Source organism: Scomber japonicus, chromosome 13 (genome assembly GCF_027409825.1).
Source record: "Scomber japonicus isolate fScoJap1 chromosome 13, fScoJap1.pri, whole genome shotgun sequence".
NCBI classification, from domain to species: domain Eukaryota; kingdom Metazoa; phylum Chordata; class Actinopteri; order Scombriformes; family Scombridae; genus Scomber; species Scomber japonicus.
In genome coordinates this window covers 1,140,523-1,159,420 of record NC_070590.1, presented here as the reverse complement: position 1 = coordinate 1,159,420, position 18,898 = coordinate 1,140,523, and the positions used below count along the sequence as shown (strand labels likewise).

Here is an 18,898-nt window from a genome sequence, read left to right as displayed (position 1 = left end):
TGTGTGTGTGTGTGTGTGTGTGTGTCTCCTAATGGTCAAGATTCAAAAGTAAATGTTTAAAACCTTCCACCTAGGTATCTGTCTTTAAAATACATAAATACATGGAGCAGATATAGTGAGGAAAGCTGCACTTCCTGACAGTAACCACTAGATGGCAGTGTTCATTCCTCTATCAGTCAGATGTGTGTGTGTGTGTTTGTGTGAGAGTGTGTGTATGTGTGTGTGTGAGAGAGTGTGTGTGTCCTAATGGTCAAGATTCAAAAGATTATATTGTCCCACACACAGCAACACAGATATGTCTTCTTTGAGCTCCAGTTCTAATCACAGTAGGCTCCTCAGTCTGCAGAGGAAGACGCTGGTTGGCTTTTAGATTCTTTATTTTGATCTCAAATGTAAAAATGGGTCAAATCTGACGTGAACGTTTCTGTGAGTTTAAAGATTTTTGACAATGAAAACGTCTCAGAGTCAGTTTGGGAAGAAAAACAGACGACAAAATATTTGATGTGAATAATGGAGTCCTCTGTGTGTCTGCGATGTCACAGCCAGCGTCACTGTGTGTGTGTGTGTGTGTGTGTGTGTGTGTGTGTGTGTGTGTGTGTTACAGAGAGGCCTTTTGTCCTCAGTATTTCCTTCCATCACTGTCAACACTGTTCATCCTCTTCTGTTTAGACATTTACATTCATTTTATTTCTGTTTTTCTTTACGCTCGTCAAATGATGACGGACATGAAACATGAAAGCATCACTCATAATACTGCAGTACTTTTACTGTAATACTGCATACTACATCACTATAATACTGCAGTACTTTTACTGTAATACTGCATACTACATCACTATAATACTGCAGTACTTTTACTGTAATACTGCATACTACATCACTATAATACTGCAGTACTTTTACTGTAATACTACATACTACATCACTATAATACTGCAGTACTTTTACTGTAATACTACATACTACATCACTATAATACTGCAGTACTTTTACTGTAATACTTGCTCACCTGCTCCTGTAGAGCTGCTGCGCTGTGTGTTTTAAGTTTCTCTCCACTCTCACACACCTGATTCTAGTAAGTAAATCAGTATCAAGTCCTTGACGAGCTTCAGCTGCTCGATACTGAGTTAATTACTAGAATCAGGTGTGTTAATACTTCTTCTACCTCTGAATAAAAAATATATTAATGAATCAGTCTGGATTATGGAGATGAAGAGAAGCATCTTGAGTGAAATTTAGATGCACGATATGTTTGTTTGCTTTGTTTCTAACTGTGTGTAAAAACTTCAGGATCCATTAAACAGCCTGAATCTGCAGGTTTGCTTCACTTGTCTCTGCATTAAAAGTGATGATGAATAAAGTGCAGAGAGTTAAAACACACAGCAGACATTCAGTGTATGAGACAGAATCAACACACACACACACACACACACACACACACAGAGGAAAACAGACAGTAGCAGTGTGTGTAGCTCGCCCCTCCCTCGCCCCTCCCTCACAGGGTCACACTGTGTTGTTGTCACACTGGACAATGAACACACACACACGCACACGATGGCCGCCGTCTCGCCTCGCTGCCGTCCATCGTCTCAGACCTCCACCTTCATCATCGTCCTCTTCATCCTGTCAGGTGAGACTCAAACCGCTGACATCACAACTCAAACCGCTGACATCACAACTCAAACCGCTGACATCACAACTTAAACCGCTGACATCTTCATCATGATAAGTGTTGAAGTTGATTGTTCATTGATGAAGTTCAGTGACACAGGCTGATAAACGTCTGGACTTCTCACTGTTACTTCTGTCATGATATTTATTTCATTTCAAACTCGTCTTTATCTGTTTTCTGACTTCTTGAATTCAACACAAACAGTCGAGGCAGACGGTCGTCCACCTGCAGTCGGCTCTGTTTGAGGTTTCTTCCTGTTAGGGGAGAGTTTCTCTTTGCTGCTGTCACCAACTGATGCTCATACAGGAATATTGGCTCTCTGTACATTAAATTAAAGAGTACGATTTAGACCTGCATAAAAGCTACCAGCAGCACTGAACAGGTTGGGCTCACATCACGGGAATCATGAGTGTAGAAGTTTTCATACCTGTCATATCTGGGCTTTTATCAAACAGTGGGAGAAAACATTACAGAACACTTCCTGTGTCCACAATGTGGTGCTAGTGAATACCTACTAAGTATGTTTCATGTTGTAGTGTACGAGGTGGAGAACACCACATGTACATTTACAGTAGCTGGCACGATGACTGTGACTCAATATTAAAGCAGAGACGTGTTCAGGACCCGACTCTCATCATGCTTTAGACATTTGGTACTGATTGGACAACGTGTGTTGGAGTTATAAGGACTTCCTGTTTTATGGCAAAATATCTAACTTTGGGGCATCGCCATGGTTACCAGGTACAACGATTCAATAGAGGCGAAAGATTTTGATAACTTTACATCTTCAATGTCTTAAGATTTAAGACATCACTTGGACATTTAGGGTTAGGTGACTCAGACATCAGGTAGTCAGGTAGATAAGAAAGATAATTCTGCAGCATGTACGTTTGGTGAACAAGGTCAGAATGAAAGATTCAAATCACATGATAAGAAAGCAGCAGAGATTATAGCAAAGATCAAGAAGGCTGAGAACAATAGTTATGATGGTGTTGAAGCTTTGTTTAAACATTTTGAGATTAGTCAAGTGTCTTTGTGTTAAAAGGCAGGTTAGTGAAGTTTTGGAAATCAGAATAGAAAGCCACTATTGAAATGTTGGAAGGCAAATTTGGACATCCACCTTGTTGTTTACACTTATGCATGTTTTGTGTATATAATTTCTTATATGTCGAAGGCAGAAAGAGAGATAGGAATGTTGTTAACTAATGCCCATAGAGAAGCATCAAAGGACAGAAAAGGTGTGCAAGTTATTCATACATATATTTTCACATTTTAACCCTTTAAATTTAAACTAAACCACATGGACACTAACAAACATCACTGACCCATAAACATCAGGTGGTGTTTTTAACAGTTGAGGTGTTTCCTGTGTGTAAACTGGTTGTCTGTGTTGTATTTCAGTACATTTCACTGATTCTGGCCGCTGTGTCTGTGCTGCAGGATGCTGTTTCTCGTCTGTTTGCTGTTTTAAAGTAGCGGAGGGTGGCGTGGCCTCTCTGTCCTGTCAGTACTCCGTGAAGCGGTTCGGCCTGAGCCGGGTCTGCTGGGGTCGCGGCTGTGGAACATTCTGGTGCAACAACATCCTCGTACAGACGGACGAGAACGGCGTCATCTCTAAGGTCAGATTTACCCACAAGCAGCCAAGTTTGTCTCATCACACGCTTTCAAAGATGAACTGTTTGGTTCAGTTCAGTGTAAAGGTGTTTTCAGACCTGTGCTCGTTAGTTTGATTCGTTGAGCTGGTGTGAAATATCTTAAGTTCTTTGTACGTCGATAATTTGACATGAGTTGGGATCTTTGATCTCGATGGCTGAAGCTTCTTGGACAGTGTTTCCTGTGTCTCTGTGGTGGACAAAAAGACTTTGCTACTAAAAACACTGTAACGTTGAAACATAGAAGATGAAGATTTGACTCATTCAGACGCTGAAGCTTCATATTAGCTTCACATCTACTTTTAAATCCATGTTTCCACAGAAGGAGGACTGTGGGTTTAGTCCTCCATCACTTCCTGTTAACATGATGAAGGGTCTAATGCTCAGTATGAACTGGAGGAATCATTACACACACATAAACACATCATCCTTTAAAGGTTGGTTCCTCCTGATTCGTTTGTGTAAAGACAAAAACCTGTTTTCCTTACCGCTGTGATGGGATGCTGACTCTGGGGCTGCAGGTGACAGACCGGTACCGGCTGACGGGGGACGTTCTGGATGGACAGATGGACCTGGACATCCTGAACGTGAGGCGGACGGACAGCGGGCCGTACTGCTGCAGGGTCGACATCGACGGCATCTTCAACGACAAGAAGGTGATCATGAACCTGAGAGTGGTGAAAGGTGAGCAACGACTAGTGGAACAAAGGAAGATTCATCAATTAATCATTTTTTGCCAAACATTGAATTATTCCAGCTTCATAAGTATGATCATTTGTGTCTTTTCTTGTTCGTACATTAGAGTAACTTAAATTTTGGGACATTTGCTTAAATCAGTTTGTAGTGGTACTGTGATGGGCATTGATGTTTTATAAAGGAAATGCCCTAAAATAGTGGTCACCAAATCTAATCCTGGAGAGCTACTGCCTTCCATGTTTTAGGTATCGCCCCAGAAATTAGAATCAAGTGTGTTAGAGTGGGGAGATACGTAAAACATGAAGGGCAGTAGTTCTTCAGGATTAGATTTGGTGACCATTGCTCTAAAATGACCAAATCGATGTATTTACTTGTTTTATCAAATTGTACAAATCATTATATGATTCTGATCTCTTGAAACAAGTTTATATGAGAAGATTGTCTTCATTTAATTTATCTGATTTTCTATTTGATTATATTTTCTTCTTTTTTAACAAAAACTAAGCTGTTGTCAATGAAAACTCATCACTTCCTGCAAATGTTTTACATTAAAACTCTTCTGGTGGCTATAAAACTTACTACACTTTACTGGTGAACTTCTCAAATCAGTAGAAGACATTAGAGTTAATTAGTGAAGCTCAGAACAGTGGAAACATTATACTGAATGTTGTAGCTCAGGTCATTCAGGGTTCATTTTGTACTGAGGGTTAATCTGTTTTTTCTGTCTCAGCCCCAGGAACCAGTTCACCTCCAACAACAACGACAACGACAGTAATGACGACAACAACAACTACAACAGCTACGAAGCCAGATCGAGTCATGGAGCCGTCGGCCTCCACAGGTGAGACGCTGTCAACCATCCTGTTTTATACTCAAGCTGGAAATATGAGAAAAGAGGACACAATGAGATAAAAGGGGAAAAAAAGGAAAAGAAATATATTTACACACACAGTTTAGCAGTCAGTCTACGTCCCAACCCTCACCTCTGCTCACCAGCTTTGGGTAGTGACCCAAACAATGAGATGCTGGATCCAAGCAGAGAGAGTCTGGGCTCAGCCTTAGAGATCGGGTCAGGAGTTCAGACATCCGGGCGAGGCTAGGAGTCAGACCTGGTCTCAGTGGGTGTTGGGCTCCATCAGGGCTGTCCCTAGTCTCTGATCCTGTTTGTGATCTTCATGGACAGAGTCTCAAGGTGCAGCCGAGGGGAGGAGAGAGTCCAGTTTGGGGACCTCAGAATCTCCTCTCTGCTTTTTGTGGTTGATGTTGTTCTGTTGGACTCTACATGTGAAGACCTCCAACAGGCTCTGGGACAGTTTGCAGCTGAATGTGAAGCGGTCAGGTTGAGAATCAGCACCTCCAAATCTGAGGCCATGGTGCTCTGCTGGAAAAAGGTGGAGTATAGCCACTGCTCCTTCACATGGGAAGGAGCCAGCTGAGGTGGTTTGGGCTCCTGGTCAGGATCCTTCTGGACGCCCCCCTTTAGAAGAGTTCCAGGTCCAACTGGGAGGAGACTCAGAACACACTGGAGGGATTACATATCTCTGCTGGTCTGGGAACAGCTTGGATCTTCCAGGAGGAGCTGATGAGCGGAACTGGAGAGAAGGAGGTCTGGGTTTCACTGCTCAGCCTGATGAGACCCGGATAAGAGACAGAGGATGGATGGATGGATGGATGATGGATGGATGGGTGGATGGATGGATGATGGATGATGGATGATGGATGATGGATGATGGATGGATGGATGATAATGGATGGATGATGGATGGATGATGGATAGATGGATGGATGGATGGATGGATGATAATGGATGGATGATGGATAGATGGATGGATGATAATGGATGATAATGGATGGATGGGTGGATGGATGGATGGATGATAGATGGATGGATGGGTGGATGGGTGGATGGATGGATGGATGATGGATGGATGGATGGATGGATGGATAGAGAATTATCCTTCTGCTGTTTATCTTCTTTTTTCTACTGTCTGTTTGCAGTAAACTGGAAGATGCTGCTGTCGTCTCATCTGGACCTCCTGAAGAACTCTACGCTGCTGCGCTCCGACACCGTGACCGTGAGTTAAACCACTGAACCACGTTTTTATATTAAAGTATTAAGATGCTCCATTATTCATTATTCATAATCTATGACGTCATAGAATCAGTCAGAGGGACCAAACCACGACTTTAACTTTAACCTTTGTGTCGTCCTCCCGGGTCAAATTGACCCTGTCTGTTTTGACTGTTCCTTCTTTCCGTCTGTCCTTCCTTCCTCTCTCCTTCTCTCTTTCTTTCCTTCCTCTCTCTTTCCTCCCTTCCTTCTTTCCTTCCTCCATTCCCCTTTCTTCCCTCCTTCTGTCCTTCTTTCCTCCCCCTACCTTCCTCCCTTCCTTCTTTCCTTCCCTCCTCCCTTCCTCTTTTCCTTTCTCCCTCCCTCCCTCCCTCCTTCCCTCCCTCCTTCCTTCTTTCCTCCATCCTTCCTTCCTTCCTTTCTTTCCTCCCTTCCTTCCTCCATCCTTTCCTTCCTTTCTACCTTCCCTCCTTTCTCCCTACCTTCCTTCCTTCCTTCTTCCTCCCTTCCTCCCTTCCTCCATCCTTTCCTTCCCTCCTTTCTTCCTCGCTACTTTCCTTCCTTCTCCCCCCCTTCCTTCCTTCCTTCCTTCCTCCCTCCCTCCCTCCCTCCCTTTCCTTCCTTCTTCCTCCCTACCATCCTTCCTTCCATCCTTTCCTTCCCTCCTTTCTTCCTCGCTATTTTCCTTCGCCCCCCTTCCTTCCTTCATTCCTCCCTCCCTTCCTTTTCTTCCTTCTTCCTCCCTTCCTTCCTCCATCCTTTTCTTCCTTCCTTCCTTCCTCCCTTCCTTCCTTTGCTTCCTTCCTTCCTCCCTCCCTTCCTTTCCTTCCTTCTTCCTTCCTTCCTCCCTTCCTTCCTCGAGGACAACAGGAAGGTTAAGAACATGTTGCTGCTAATATTTACTCAGACTTTTATTGTGAAGTATTTTTACATAGTTGTGTTGGTACTTTTATTGCAGTAAAAGATCTGAGTACTTCCTCCTTCATTAGGAAACATGTTGGCCTGATTCTGATTATCATGTTATATCTCATTTAATTAATCTGAACAAATGTAACGTCTCTTTCTCTCTTTCAGGTGGAGGACTCTCACCCGTCTCTCTCCCTTCAGATCAACGTTCCCGTCCTCTCTCTCTCTCTCACCGTGCTGCTGATCTTGGCTTCAGTTTTTCTCTTTCTGGCCTTTAAACGTACGTTTCCTCATCTTATGTTTCATTCAGTATCTCCATGTCAGAGTTTGGTCACATGACATACAGAAGACATAAAGAAATAGCATTAGTCAACCCTTAAACTGGAGTCATTATTGGATCTTAAAACATTAATTAAATAACACTTTCCATATATATTAGTCCTGCATAGAGCTCATATCAGCCACAACATGAAATACAATACAATGAGAGATTAACAGATAAAGGAGCTTCTATACTAATCTGATAAGATATTAAATATTTCATAATTCAACATAGCATCAATCCATTATCTGTTCCTGCTGAAGTATCACTAACTATTTGAATGTTTTTCTTACTTTAACTTTTTCTAAACTGGCCTCCTTGTGTCTCACTGATGAATGAAACGCCCCCTGGTGGTTTATCTGAGTATTACACGTATCTGATGATGTCAAGCTCTCTAAAACCCATGGATCTGATGTTATTCAGTGTTACAGGGTTTAATGAAAAAGAGTCATTTCTTATGATGAAGTCTTTAAAGTCTTTAAAGCGACTCTGCAGATTTTATAACTTTTATAACTTTATTTTAACTCTACAGGCGGATTATACAGACGAGCCTTAAAGCCAGGCTGGTGAGTACAACACGATGATATCTCAAATTTATTTAAAAATGATTTTAATTGATGAACATTGAAATGCTCTTATATGTATTTGTTAGCCATAAAACCAATCAATATAATATACTGTAATAATATAATGAATACCTTTACTTTTTATACTATATTTTGATATTCTTTTAATACTGTTTAAGTTATCTGCTCTTTTTAAAAATGTATTAATGCTGCATGAACAGTGCTGAATAAAGTGTATTATTATATTATTGTATTATTAATGTTATTCTACCCAAAGTATCTAAAATGGGCCGAAACATTGATGAAAACATCGTCAGTATCACTGAACACAGAAACAGTTTTAATTATTTCAACTTCTGTCAGTTTGGCTAAAGAAATACTACAATACCCATGAGCCTCAGCTGCTGTTGCCATGGAGAAGCCAATCAGAGCGGTCATTGTTCTCAACACTGTAGTCTTCAGCTTCAGCTCAGACATGTGACTGAATTGTGAGCTCTGTGATTGGACGTTTCTTACTGAAATGCACCATGGGAGTCGTAGTTGACTTCTACTTCACAAAGTTCAGTAACTTTTTATTGAATATAGCATTTTCCCTTACTAATTTTAATGAGGTTTTTAACTTCTGAAACCGGACCTGGAAGTTCTTAAAGAGACAAAATAAAAAGTGAAATAATAAGTAAAACAGAAAGTTGACATTAAGAAAGAAAAAGTGAATTAAAAAACGTTATTTCTGGTTTCAGTGTCTGTTAATGGTTTTTTGGGGTTTTTTGTCTTCCAGTTTTTCCTCTGAGGAGCCTCCGCACATCATCTATGAGATTCGGATGAGGAGACCAGTTCAGGAGAACATCTACACTCTGGACTAGTTCACACCTGCTCGCTCTCCTCTGCTTCTTCTACAAACACTACATTTACAAAGGGAACATGCTGAAGTTTATTCTAAATCATGCTTTCTGTACGCTGACTGTAAGCAGGCTGCTGCTGCTGCTGTGAACACTGTTATTAGTTTCCTGTGTTAACCTACGAAACCCCGAAGTGTTCAACGTCACAAACAAATAAGTGAATTAAACAAGTGGAATAAACGGTGACATATATGGGAAATAAAAAGTGATATAAAATCAAAAGTGACATAAATGTTTTTTTTATAATGATATGTTTAATATTGAACGTGTTGAGGCTCCGTAATAATCTGCCTGTACTTTCTGAAAATACGCTGAATAAAAGTCAATCAAAGCACACATATGTGTTTTTGTGTGTCTGTACTTGTGTTGCTATCATTGTGAGAACCAGTGTATATAAAGCTCAGTAATAATAAGTGTTGGTAAGATGATGAATTAATAAATCAGTTAAACTTGTTTTAAAAGCAGCATCAGGTTTGTTAAAATGTACTTTTAGTATTTTTGTTGGTTTTCTAGATAAATTCAGACTGAACTCAGCGGCAGCAAGACATCATGGAGGTTACGCCCAGTTCAATATAATCAATATATTAAAAAAAGATCAATAAGAGAGTCAAGGAAGGAAGGAAGGAAGGAAGGGTGGAAGAGGAAGGAAAGGAGGAAAGGAGGAAGGAAGGAAAGAAGGAAAGAAAGAAAGGACAGAAGGAAGGAAGGAAGGAAGGAAGGAAGGAAGGAAGGAAGGGACTGAATTCAGACTGAACTCCGCAGCAAGACATCATGGAGGTTACGCCCAGTTCAATATAATCAATATATTAAAAAAAGATCAATAAGAGAGATTTGAAATGACATTTGACCCATTTTATACCAAAAGACTGAATGCTCCTGAACATGTCAAATGGTGTAACCACAAAAGAATGATAGATATTAAATATGTGATCAGCTACAGTGTATTTAAGTGGACTTATACTAATAATGACTTCATTTAAAACATGTAAATGTTTCCTGATCTCCATGGTAACCAGATGAAATGTAATATTTAGAACAATAGTATTCCATTAGCTTTATTTAATATAAAAGTTATAATGTAAGATCATGTCTAACTAGTTGATATGGTGTTAGGTAGGAAGGAAGGAAGGAAGGAAGGAAGGTAGGAAGGTAGGAAGGAAGGAAGGAAGGTGTTTTATTGACTATTTACTGTTTTTAAGCAACGTTCAGTTATTTGGTACATCAGTAAGTTTTTATGGTTACACCACTTAGACATTTTTACCATAATCCTCTAATATATTCTCTCTAAATGGATTAAAAGCAGAAATTTGATGCTGGGTCCACAAAAAAAGAATGTGTGAAGTTATTCATACGTTTATTTTCACATTTTAACCCTTTAAATTTAAACTAAACCTCATGGACACTAATGTTGCACACTGATCAACTGTATCTTAGCTTATTATGTGCAGATTTATTATTAGTTTTATAATTCTTTAAGTTTTATGGAGGCTTGTGTTCTCCTGTCGTCTCCATTCAGCTGTCAGTCTTTGTTTGTTTGTTTTTACTAATTCTGCACACAGTGCTTGTTAACTCTGTGAGGTCTTAAAAATCACCCCTCCAGTAACATTTAGTCAAACAGTGTTGTTGCTGTCATGTTTGTAATGTTGTGTTTAACTACACCAAACACTGAAGGCAACCAAGCAATCGTAGCAGCTGGAGGAAACTCCGCCAGTTTTTCTGAGAAAGAGAGATAAAACTCGGTGAGGAGTCGATCTGCAGAGAACTACGGAGATGGACCGGCTGAAGCCGACCGTGCTGGTCTGTGAGTAACGTTAAACTGCCTCAAACTCTCAGAAACTTCAGCAGGTTTTCATTTTGCAGAGTTAATGCAGCAACCGTTCAAATGAAACATGTTCAGAGATATCGAGCTGTGAAGACTCCTAAAAATACCTCATACCTCATTTAGAAATGTCTTCAGTTCAATCTGTTCAATGATTCTGGAAACTGAAATCCAGGACTGTCTTGGATGATGTGACCAACATGTAGGTTTATGAGGTTTAGCAGGTTTACTTATCTTTGTGTCTGAGGTTCAGTTTGCCGCTAATTACTTCAACACTGTGATCATCTGTGTAAATCAGAATAGCAAATAATTTAAAACACTATGTGAAACATCATCTTTACTTTACCTTCAATTACTTTAACTTCACACGTCTATGAGAGTTAGAGAGAGAGCAGCAAAGGTCAACCTGACATATTTCTGATATTAGATATAAAAAATCCCCCAAAACAAACCTCAGTTTCTCAGTTTTGTCTTTTTCAGGTTGAATACAGTATGTGTCAGTTGTATGTTTGATGAGAAAGGAAATTATTTGTGTTTTAATCTCTTTAAACAAAAGTATATTATGAAAAAAGAACATTAAATGGGGAGACAATATCAACTTGTGTTGATAAGTACAAGAACAAAACACCTTGAGAGGTGCAGAGCAAGCTTTCAGTCATCTATAATACCTGTTAATATACCATAACTGTTTCTTTGATCAATCAAAATTAAATGTGGGAAAATAGTCAAATGTTTTGTTTTGCAGGAGCAGCTGTTAAAAAACCCAAAGATCTTGACTTTAACTTCATATCTTACAAATAGAAGTGTACATTTCTCACACTGGGGAAGCTGATGTGCAGCTGAAAGGATTAAACAATTATACAACAATAAAAAAACAATTTTCCATAAAGCTGAACAACGTTAAAGTTCAGACAGCTGCAGGGAGCTTCATGGCCCAACCCAACCCTCAGGCTCAACGCTGCGTTTCCACGGTAACGGTGAAGGAGCGAGTAATAATGAGGCTGCAAATATGGATTCACACAATGTACATATCCTGTATATGACCAGAGAAATGTACAAACGTCTGCTTGTGTTTCAGCTTTGGCGGTCCTGATCGCCCTGCTGACAGTAACCGGTAAGAACTGAACCAAACATGAAGCTGCTTCACTGACACACAACTTTAAGGCAACTGTAGTGATTTCCACCAAAGATCCAACTGTGGTCAAGACTTCTAGTCAGGTTAACATTTTATTTTTTGTCAGTTAAAACAGTAGCTTAAAGGACCATTCTGCTGATTTTCATTATGTGTGGATCCAAACCAACAACGAACTGATCTACTAACAGTATTTTGTGTGTCAAAGTCTCATATAGCTTATTCCTTAGCTGTTCAAAAACAGGTCAGTGAGTTGCACCGCTGCACTGGGTGACATGCTTGTTCATCTTTAACTCAAACCCTTAGTTTGTTCAGAGATGGCTCCATTCTACTGATGCTCTTTAGTAAAAAGTCCAGAGGTTGTGATCTGTAGACCAGCAGGACAGTGTTACTGCACATGCTCAGTAGTGTCTGCCTTACACAGAACTACTCTCAGAGAGTGAAAATCACTGTTATTAGGCTTTGTTTCCATTTCTAAACAAACGTATGCGACCAAACTCTTCATAATGATGTCAGTGCAGCGGCCTTTATAAAACACGGAGGATAAAGTTGCGTAAGTCTTGAACATTTCACTCTGTGTTTGGCTTTCATGTAACTTTGATTGAAGCTTTTTTCTAGATAAAAAATTCAAATTTATTTTTCAAATCTGTAAACTTTGAAATCAAGCAAATAAAAAATGTGACCCTCATGATACAGAAATTCTCATTCATGTTCACTCTAGGTCAAGCCAATGAATTATCACTAACATCGTCATCATCTTCATCATTGTCGGAGGACATCTGGTAATAAAAAACAGTTTTTACCTTTTTTGAAATCTCAACAAACTTTTGTTTCTTGAATCCTGTAACCCCTCCATTGTTTTTATTTATTAATTCATTGATTTTATTTCCAAACCCGCTATACCTCAGTATACCAAACATAAATGTCCGTAATATTTTGTCCACCCCACTGACGTACATTAAGGGGTCAAAATATTAGAAATACTTTTCAATACAATGCCCCCCACTACACCAACACCCACTACGGGCAGAGCATGTGACCTTTGCTAGTTTGGCTCATGTTCCATCCGCTAACTCTTACGACTCATGACCCGTACTGCAAGAAGCTACCAGATCCAGATGTTTTGACAGACTCCTTGGTCTATTTCTCTTTTGTCAAATTCTATTTGAATAAGTCAATTTAGTTAATAATAATTTAGCCTATAATTGTACATTAACACTTCTAACATCCCACCTCCCTCTTTTTCATTCACAATAGTGAAGAAACCAAATCAGAACCATCCATCAGCAGGCCACCAAAAGTTTTCATCAAGAGTAATTCAAAGTGTGCCTTAAGAAGAAAGTGCATCATCAAGAGGAAACCAAGAGTTCCCATCAGGAACAAATCAAAGTGTGCCATCAGAAAGAAACTAGCATGTGGCATCAGCAAAAAAAGAAAAGTTTTCATCGGCAGAAAATCAAAATGTGCCTGTAAAAGACAAACATGTGGAATCAGCAGGAAAGCAAAAGTTCCCATCAGCAACAAACCAACAGTTCCCATCACCAACAAACCAACAGTGTCCATCAGCAACAAACCAAAAGTTCCCATCACCAACAAACCAAAAGTTCCCATCAGCAACAAACCAAAAGTTCCCATCACCAACAAACCAAAAGTTCCCATCCGCAAGAAACCAAAAGTTCCCATCACCAACAAACCAAAAGTTCCCATCAGCAACAAACCAACAATTACCATCAGAAAATCAAAGTGTGCTTTCAGAAAGAATCAAAAGTGTGGCCTCAGAAACAAATCAACAGTTCGCATCAGCAAGAAATCAAAGTGTGCCTTTGGGAAAAAAACATGTGGAATCAGCAAGAAACCGAAAGTTTCCATTGGCAGAAAATCAAAGTGTGCCTTTAAAAAACCAAAATGTGGAATCAGCAGGAAAGCAAAAGTTCCCATCATCAACAAACCAACAGTCTCCATCAGAAACAAACCAAAAGTTCCCATCACCAACAAACCAAAAGTTCCCATCAGCAACAAACCAAAAGTTCCCATCAGCAACAAACCAAAAGTTCCCATCAGCAACAAACCAAAAGTTCCCTTCAGCAACAAACCAAAAGTTCCCATCACAAACAAACCAAAAGTTCCCATCACAAACAAACCAAAAGTTCCCATCATTAAGAAACCAAAAGTTCCCATCAACATCAAACCAAAAGTTCCCATCAGCAACAAACCAACAATTACCATCAGAAAATCAAAGTGTGCTTTCAGAAAGAATCAAAAGTGTGGCATCAGAAACAAATCAACAGTTCGCATCAGCAAGAAATCAAAGTGTGCCTTTGGAAAAAAAGCAACATGTGGAATCAGCAAGAAACCAAAAGTTTCCATCGGCAGGAGTAATTCAAAGTGTGCCTTTAAGAAACCAAAATGTGGAATCAGCAACAAGCCAAAAGTTCCCATCATCAACAAATCAACAGTTCCCTTCAGCAACAAACCAAAAGTTCCCATCAGCAACAAACCAAAAGTTCCCATCAGCAACAAACCAAAAGTTCCCATCAGCAACAAACCAAAAGTTCCCATCATCAAGAAACCAAAAGTTCCCATCAGCAACAAACCAACAATTACCATCAGAAAATCAAAGTGTGCCTCCAGAAAGAATCAAAAGTGTGGCATCAGAAACAAATCAACAGTTCGCATCAGCAAGAAACCCAAGTGTGCCTTTGGAAAAAAAACATGTGGAATCAGCAAGAAACCGAAAGTTTCCATCGGCAGGAGTAATTCAAAGTGTGCCTTTAAGAAACCAAAATGTGGAATCAGCAACAAGCCAAAAGTTCCCATCATCAACAAACCAACAGTCTCCATCAGAAACAAACCAAAAGTTCCCATCACCAACAAACCAAAAGTTCCCATCAGCAACAAACCAAAAGTTCCCATCAGCAACAAACCAAAAGTTCCCATCAGCAACAAACCAAAAGTTCCCTTCAGCAACAAACCAAACGTTCCCATCACAAACAAACCAAAAGTTCCCATCATTAAGAAACCAAAAGTTCCCATCAGCAACAAACCAACAATTACCATCAGAAAATCAAAGTGTGCTTTCAGAAAGAATCAAAAGTGTGGCATCAGAAACAAATCAATAGTTCGCATCAGCAAGAAATCAAAGTGTGCCTTTGGAAAAAAAGCAACATGTGGAATCAGCAAGAAACCAAAAGTTTCCATCGGCAGGAGTAATTCAAAGTGTGCCTTTAAGAAACCAAAATGTGGAATCAGCAACAAGCCAAAAGTTCCCATCATCAACAAATCAACAGTTCCCTTCAGCAACAAACCAACAGTTCCCATCAGCAACAAACCAAAAGTTCCCATCAGCAACAAACCAAGAGTTCCCATCAGCAACAAACCAAAAGTTCCCATCAGCAACAAACCAAAAGTTCCCATCATCAACAAACCAAAAGTTCCCATCAGCAACAAACCAACAATTGCCATCAGAAAATCAAAGTGTGCCTCCAGAAAGAATCAAAAGTGTGGCCTCAGAAACAAATTAACAGTTCGCATCAGCAAGAAACCCAAGTGTGCCTTTGGAAAAAAAACATGTGGAATCAGCAAGAAACCGAAAGTTTCCATCGGCAGGAGTAATTCAAAGTGTGCCTTTAAGAAACCAAAATGTGGAATCAGCAACAAGCCAAAAGTTCCCATCATCAACAAACCAACAGTTCCCTTCAGCAACAAACCAAACGTCCCCATCAGCAACAAACCAAAAGTTCCCATCAGCAACAAACCAAAAGTTCCCATCAGCAACAAACCAAAAGTTCCCATCACAAACAAACCAAAAGTTCCCATCACAAACAAACCAAAAGTTCCCATCATCAAGAAACCAAAAGTTCCCATCAGCAACAAACCAACAATTGCCATCAGAAAATCAAAGTGTGCTTCCAGAAAGAATCAAAAGTGTGGCCTCAGAAACAAATCAACAGTTCGCATCAGCATCAAATCAAAGTGTGCCTTTGGAAAAAAACCAACATGTGGAATCAGCAAGAAACCGAAAGTTTCCATCGGCAGGAGTAATTCAAAGTGTGCCTTTAAGAAACCAAAATGTGGAATCAGCAACAAGCCAAAAGTTCCCATCATCAACAAACCAACAGTCTCCATCAGCAACAAACCAAACGTCCCTATCAGCAACAAACCAAAAGTTCCCATCAGCAAGAAACCAAAAGTACCCATCACCAACAAACCAAAAGTTCCCATCACAAACAAACCAAAAGTTCCCATCAGCAACAAACCAAAAGTTCCCATCACAAACAAACCAAAAGTTCCCATCATCAACAAACCAAAAGTCCCCCACCGTAATAAATCAAAAGTTCCAATCAGCAAGAAACCAAAGTGTGCCTTCAGAAAGAAACCATGTGGAATCAACAACAAACCAAAAGTCCCCATCGGCAATAAACCAAAAGTTCCCATCAGCAACAAACCAAAAGTCCCCATCATCAAGAAACCAAAAGTTCCCATCATCAGCAAACCAAGGGTTCCCGTCAGCAACAAACCAAAAGTTCCCATCAGCAAGAAACCAAAAGTTCCCATCAGCAAGAAACCAAAAGTTCCAATCAGCAAGAAACCAAAAGTTCCCATCATTAACAAACCAAAAGTCCCCCACCGTAATAAATCAAAAGTTCCAATCAGCAAGAAACCAAAGTGTGCCTTCAGAAAGAAACCATGTGGAATCAGCAAGAAACCAAAAGTTCCGATCTTCACCAAACCAAAAGTCCCCCTCCGTAATAAATCAAAAGTTCCAATCAGCAAGAAACCAAAGTGTGCCTTCAGAAAGAAACCATGTGGAATCAACAACAAACCAAAAGTCCCAATCGGCAATAAACCAAAAGTTCCCATCATCACCAAACCAAAAGTTCCCATCATCAACAAACCAAAAGTTCCCATCATCAGCAAACCAAGGGTTCCCATCAGCAACAAACCAAAAGTCCCCATCATCAACAAACCAAAAGTTCCCATCAGCAAGAAACCAAAAGTTCCCATCATCAACAAACCAAAAGTCCCCCTCCGTAATAAACCAAAAGTTCCAATCAGCAAGAAACCAAAGTGTGCCTTCAGAAAGAAACCATGTGGAATCAACAACAAACCAAAAGTCCCCATTGGCAAAAAACCAAAGGTTCCCATCATCAACAAACCAAGGGTTCCCATCAGCAACAAACCAAAAGTTCCCATCATCAACAAACCAAAGGTTCCCATCATCAGCAAACCAAGGGTTCCCATCAGCAACAAACCAAAAGTTCCCATCATCAACAAACCAAAAGTTCCCATCAGCAAGAAACCAAAAGTTCCCATCATCAACAAACCAAAAGTCCCCCTCCGTAATAAACCAAAAGTTCCCATCAGCAAGAAACCAAAAGTTCCCATCATCAACAAACCAAAAGTCCCCCTCCGTAATAAACCAAAAGTTCCAATCAGCAAGAAACCAAAGTGTGCCTTCAGAAAGAAACCATGTGGAATCAACAACAAACCAAAAGTCCCCATTGGCAAAAAACCAAAGGTTCCCATCATCAACAAACCAAGGGTTCCCATCAGCAACAAACCAAAAGTTCCCATCATCAACAAACCAAAGGTTCCCATCATCAGCAAACCAAGGGTTCCCATCAGCAACAAACCAAAAGTTCCCATCATCAACAAACCAAAAGTTCCCATCAGCAAGAAACCAAAAGTTCCCATCGGCAACAAACCAAAACTTCCCATCGGCAACAAACCAAAACTTCCCATCATCAACAAACCAAAACTTCCCATCGGCAACAAACCAAAACTTCCCATCAGCAACAAACCAAAACTTCCCATTGGCAACAAACCAAAACTTCCCATCATCAACAAACCAAAAGTTCCCATCAGCAACAAACCAAAACTTCCCATCGGCAACAAACCAAAACTTCCCATCATCAACAAACCAAAAGTTCCCATCAGCAACATCCCAACGGTTCCCATCAGAAAGAAGTTTAAAATTGGCTGCAGGTCAAGGTTTCCCTTCAGGTACAGACCAGTGTGTGCCTGTATCATCAGACCAGCTAACAATCATTTCCCATTAGCCTTCCACTACAGACCAAGACACCCCTTCTCCATCCATCCTGCTCGGCCTCAGAAAACTCACCCCTCTGCATTTGAGGGGGTGATCTGTGAGGGACAACAGGGGCAGTTCAGATGCTGTGAGTCTCACACACATCTATCATGTTTTCCTTCTCAGTGTTCTGTTCATGTTGTGTATTTAAGGCCATTCTCCTGTCTCTCTCTCTCTTTAGTTCATGGGAAGAAACTTCACGTGGAGTCTGCTGTCTATGGTCGTCAGAATAAATACATGTGTTGGAGCGCCGAGCGTTTTTCGGTAAAACAAAGTACCAGCTGTAGGCATGACGTTACCACAACCCTGCGAAATATGTAAGACATCACAAAATGAATTTACTCTTTTTAAACATCTGAAATGCACTAAAATGCCATTTTACCTCCCAACATAATTCATACATGGGTTTGAATGATCATGCGGGGGAGGTTTTCATGTCCTTGTGTCCCTGGGAACGGAGGCCTTAGAGGCCAGGTTCTTGTGTCTGGGTCTGGAACTGTCAGGCCCAGTTGGGATCAGATCCACAAAACACTAAAGGGTTTGCTGCCATGTGGGTTAGGGTTAGGGTTAGGGTCCAGAAGTTCAGGTACAGTTAGGTGGCATGTGAAGGCATGGGCGGCCTTGGTGAACTGACTCTTAGGTACAAAATCGGCTCTAACATTGAATACTCTTTAAATCCTTTAACGAGTTTCAATTGGAGGGACAGTCTGGTGCCAGCAGTAATTCCATCTCCAATAGTGTATTGTGAAGTTGCTGCAGTTAAAAAGCTTGTGGTTGGATCTCGGGATCGAGCTGATGGTCCACCGCAAGGCGAATGATCATCTGTCCCAGCCCCTGCCTACCTGCCCCCCCCCCAATAGAAAAGCATAGTGGCTGCCCACTGCTCCTAATACTTAGGATGGGTTAAATGCAGAACAGAATGTCACTGTACTGTATGTGTACCTTTACCTTTGTGACCATAAGGAGATGGACACACACAACACCAGGTCTGGAATTGACTCCAGGATAGGACACTAATGCAGAAATCTACACAAAGATGGTGATTCTGGGTAAAGCCCCAAATACGTTTGGTTCT

At 40.4% G+C, this 18,898-nt stretch overlaps 1 protein-coding gene across 1 annotated transcript; it reads left to right on the top strand.

Annotated features, from left to right (window-relative positions):
- Window positions 1-1,554: 1,554 nt before the first annotated feature.
- timd4 (T cell immunoglobulin and mucin domain containing 4) lies at window positions 1,555-8,753 on the top strand. Its single transcript, XM_053332088.1, has 8 exons — window positions 1,555-1,630; window positions 3,113-3,291; window positions 3,846-4,008; window positions 4,751-4,861; window positions 6,019-6,095; window positions 7,166-7,277; window positions 7,852-7,885; window positions 8,664-8,753. The coding sequence occupies exons 1-8, from the start codon at window positions 1,555-1,557 to the stop codon at window positions 8,746-8,748; spliced, it is 837 nt and encodes a 278-aa protein (XP_053188063.1). The 3' UTR covers window positions 8,749-8,753.
- Window positions 8,754-18,898: the final 10,145 nt, after the last annotated feature.

Excerpts from the sequence above, each read along its gene's own strand:
- timd4 (XM_053332088.1), top strand. The coding sequence starts at position 1,555 with ATGGCCGCCGTCTCGCCTCGCTGCCGTCCATCGTCTCAGACCTCCACC. Across the intron at positions 4,862-6,018 it reads GGAGCCGTCGGCCTCCACAG|TAAACTGGAAGATGCTGCTG; the intron begins GTGAGACGCTGT and ends GTCTGTTTGCAG. Across the intron at positions 7,278-7,851 it reads TCTCTTTCTGGCCTTTAAAC|GCGGATTATACAGACGAGCC; the intron begins GTACGTTTCCTC and ends TTAACTCTACAG.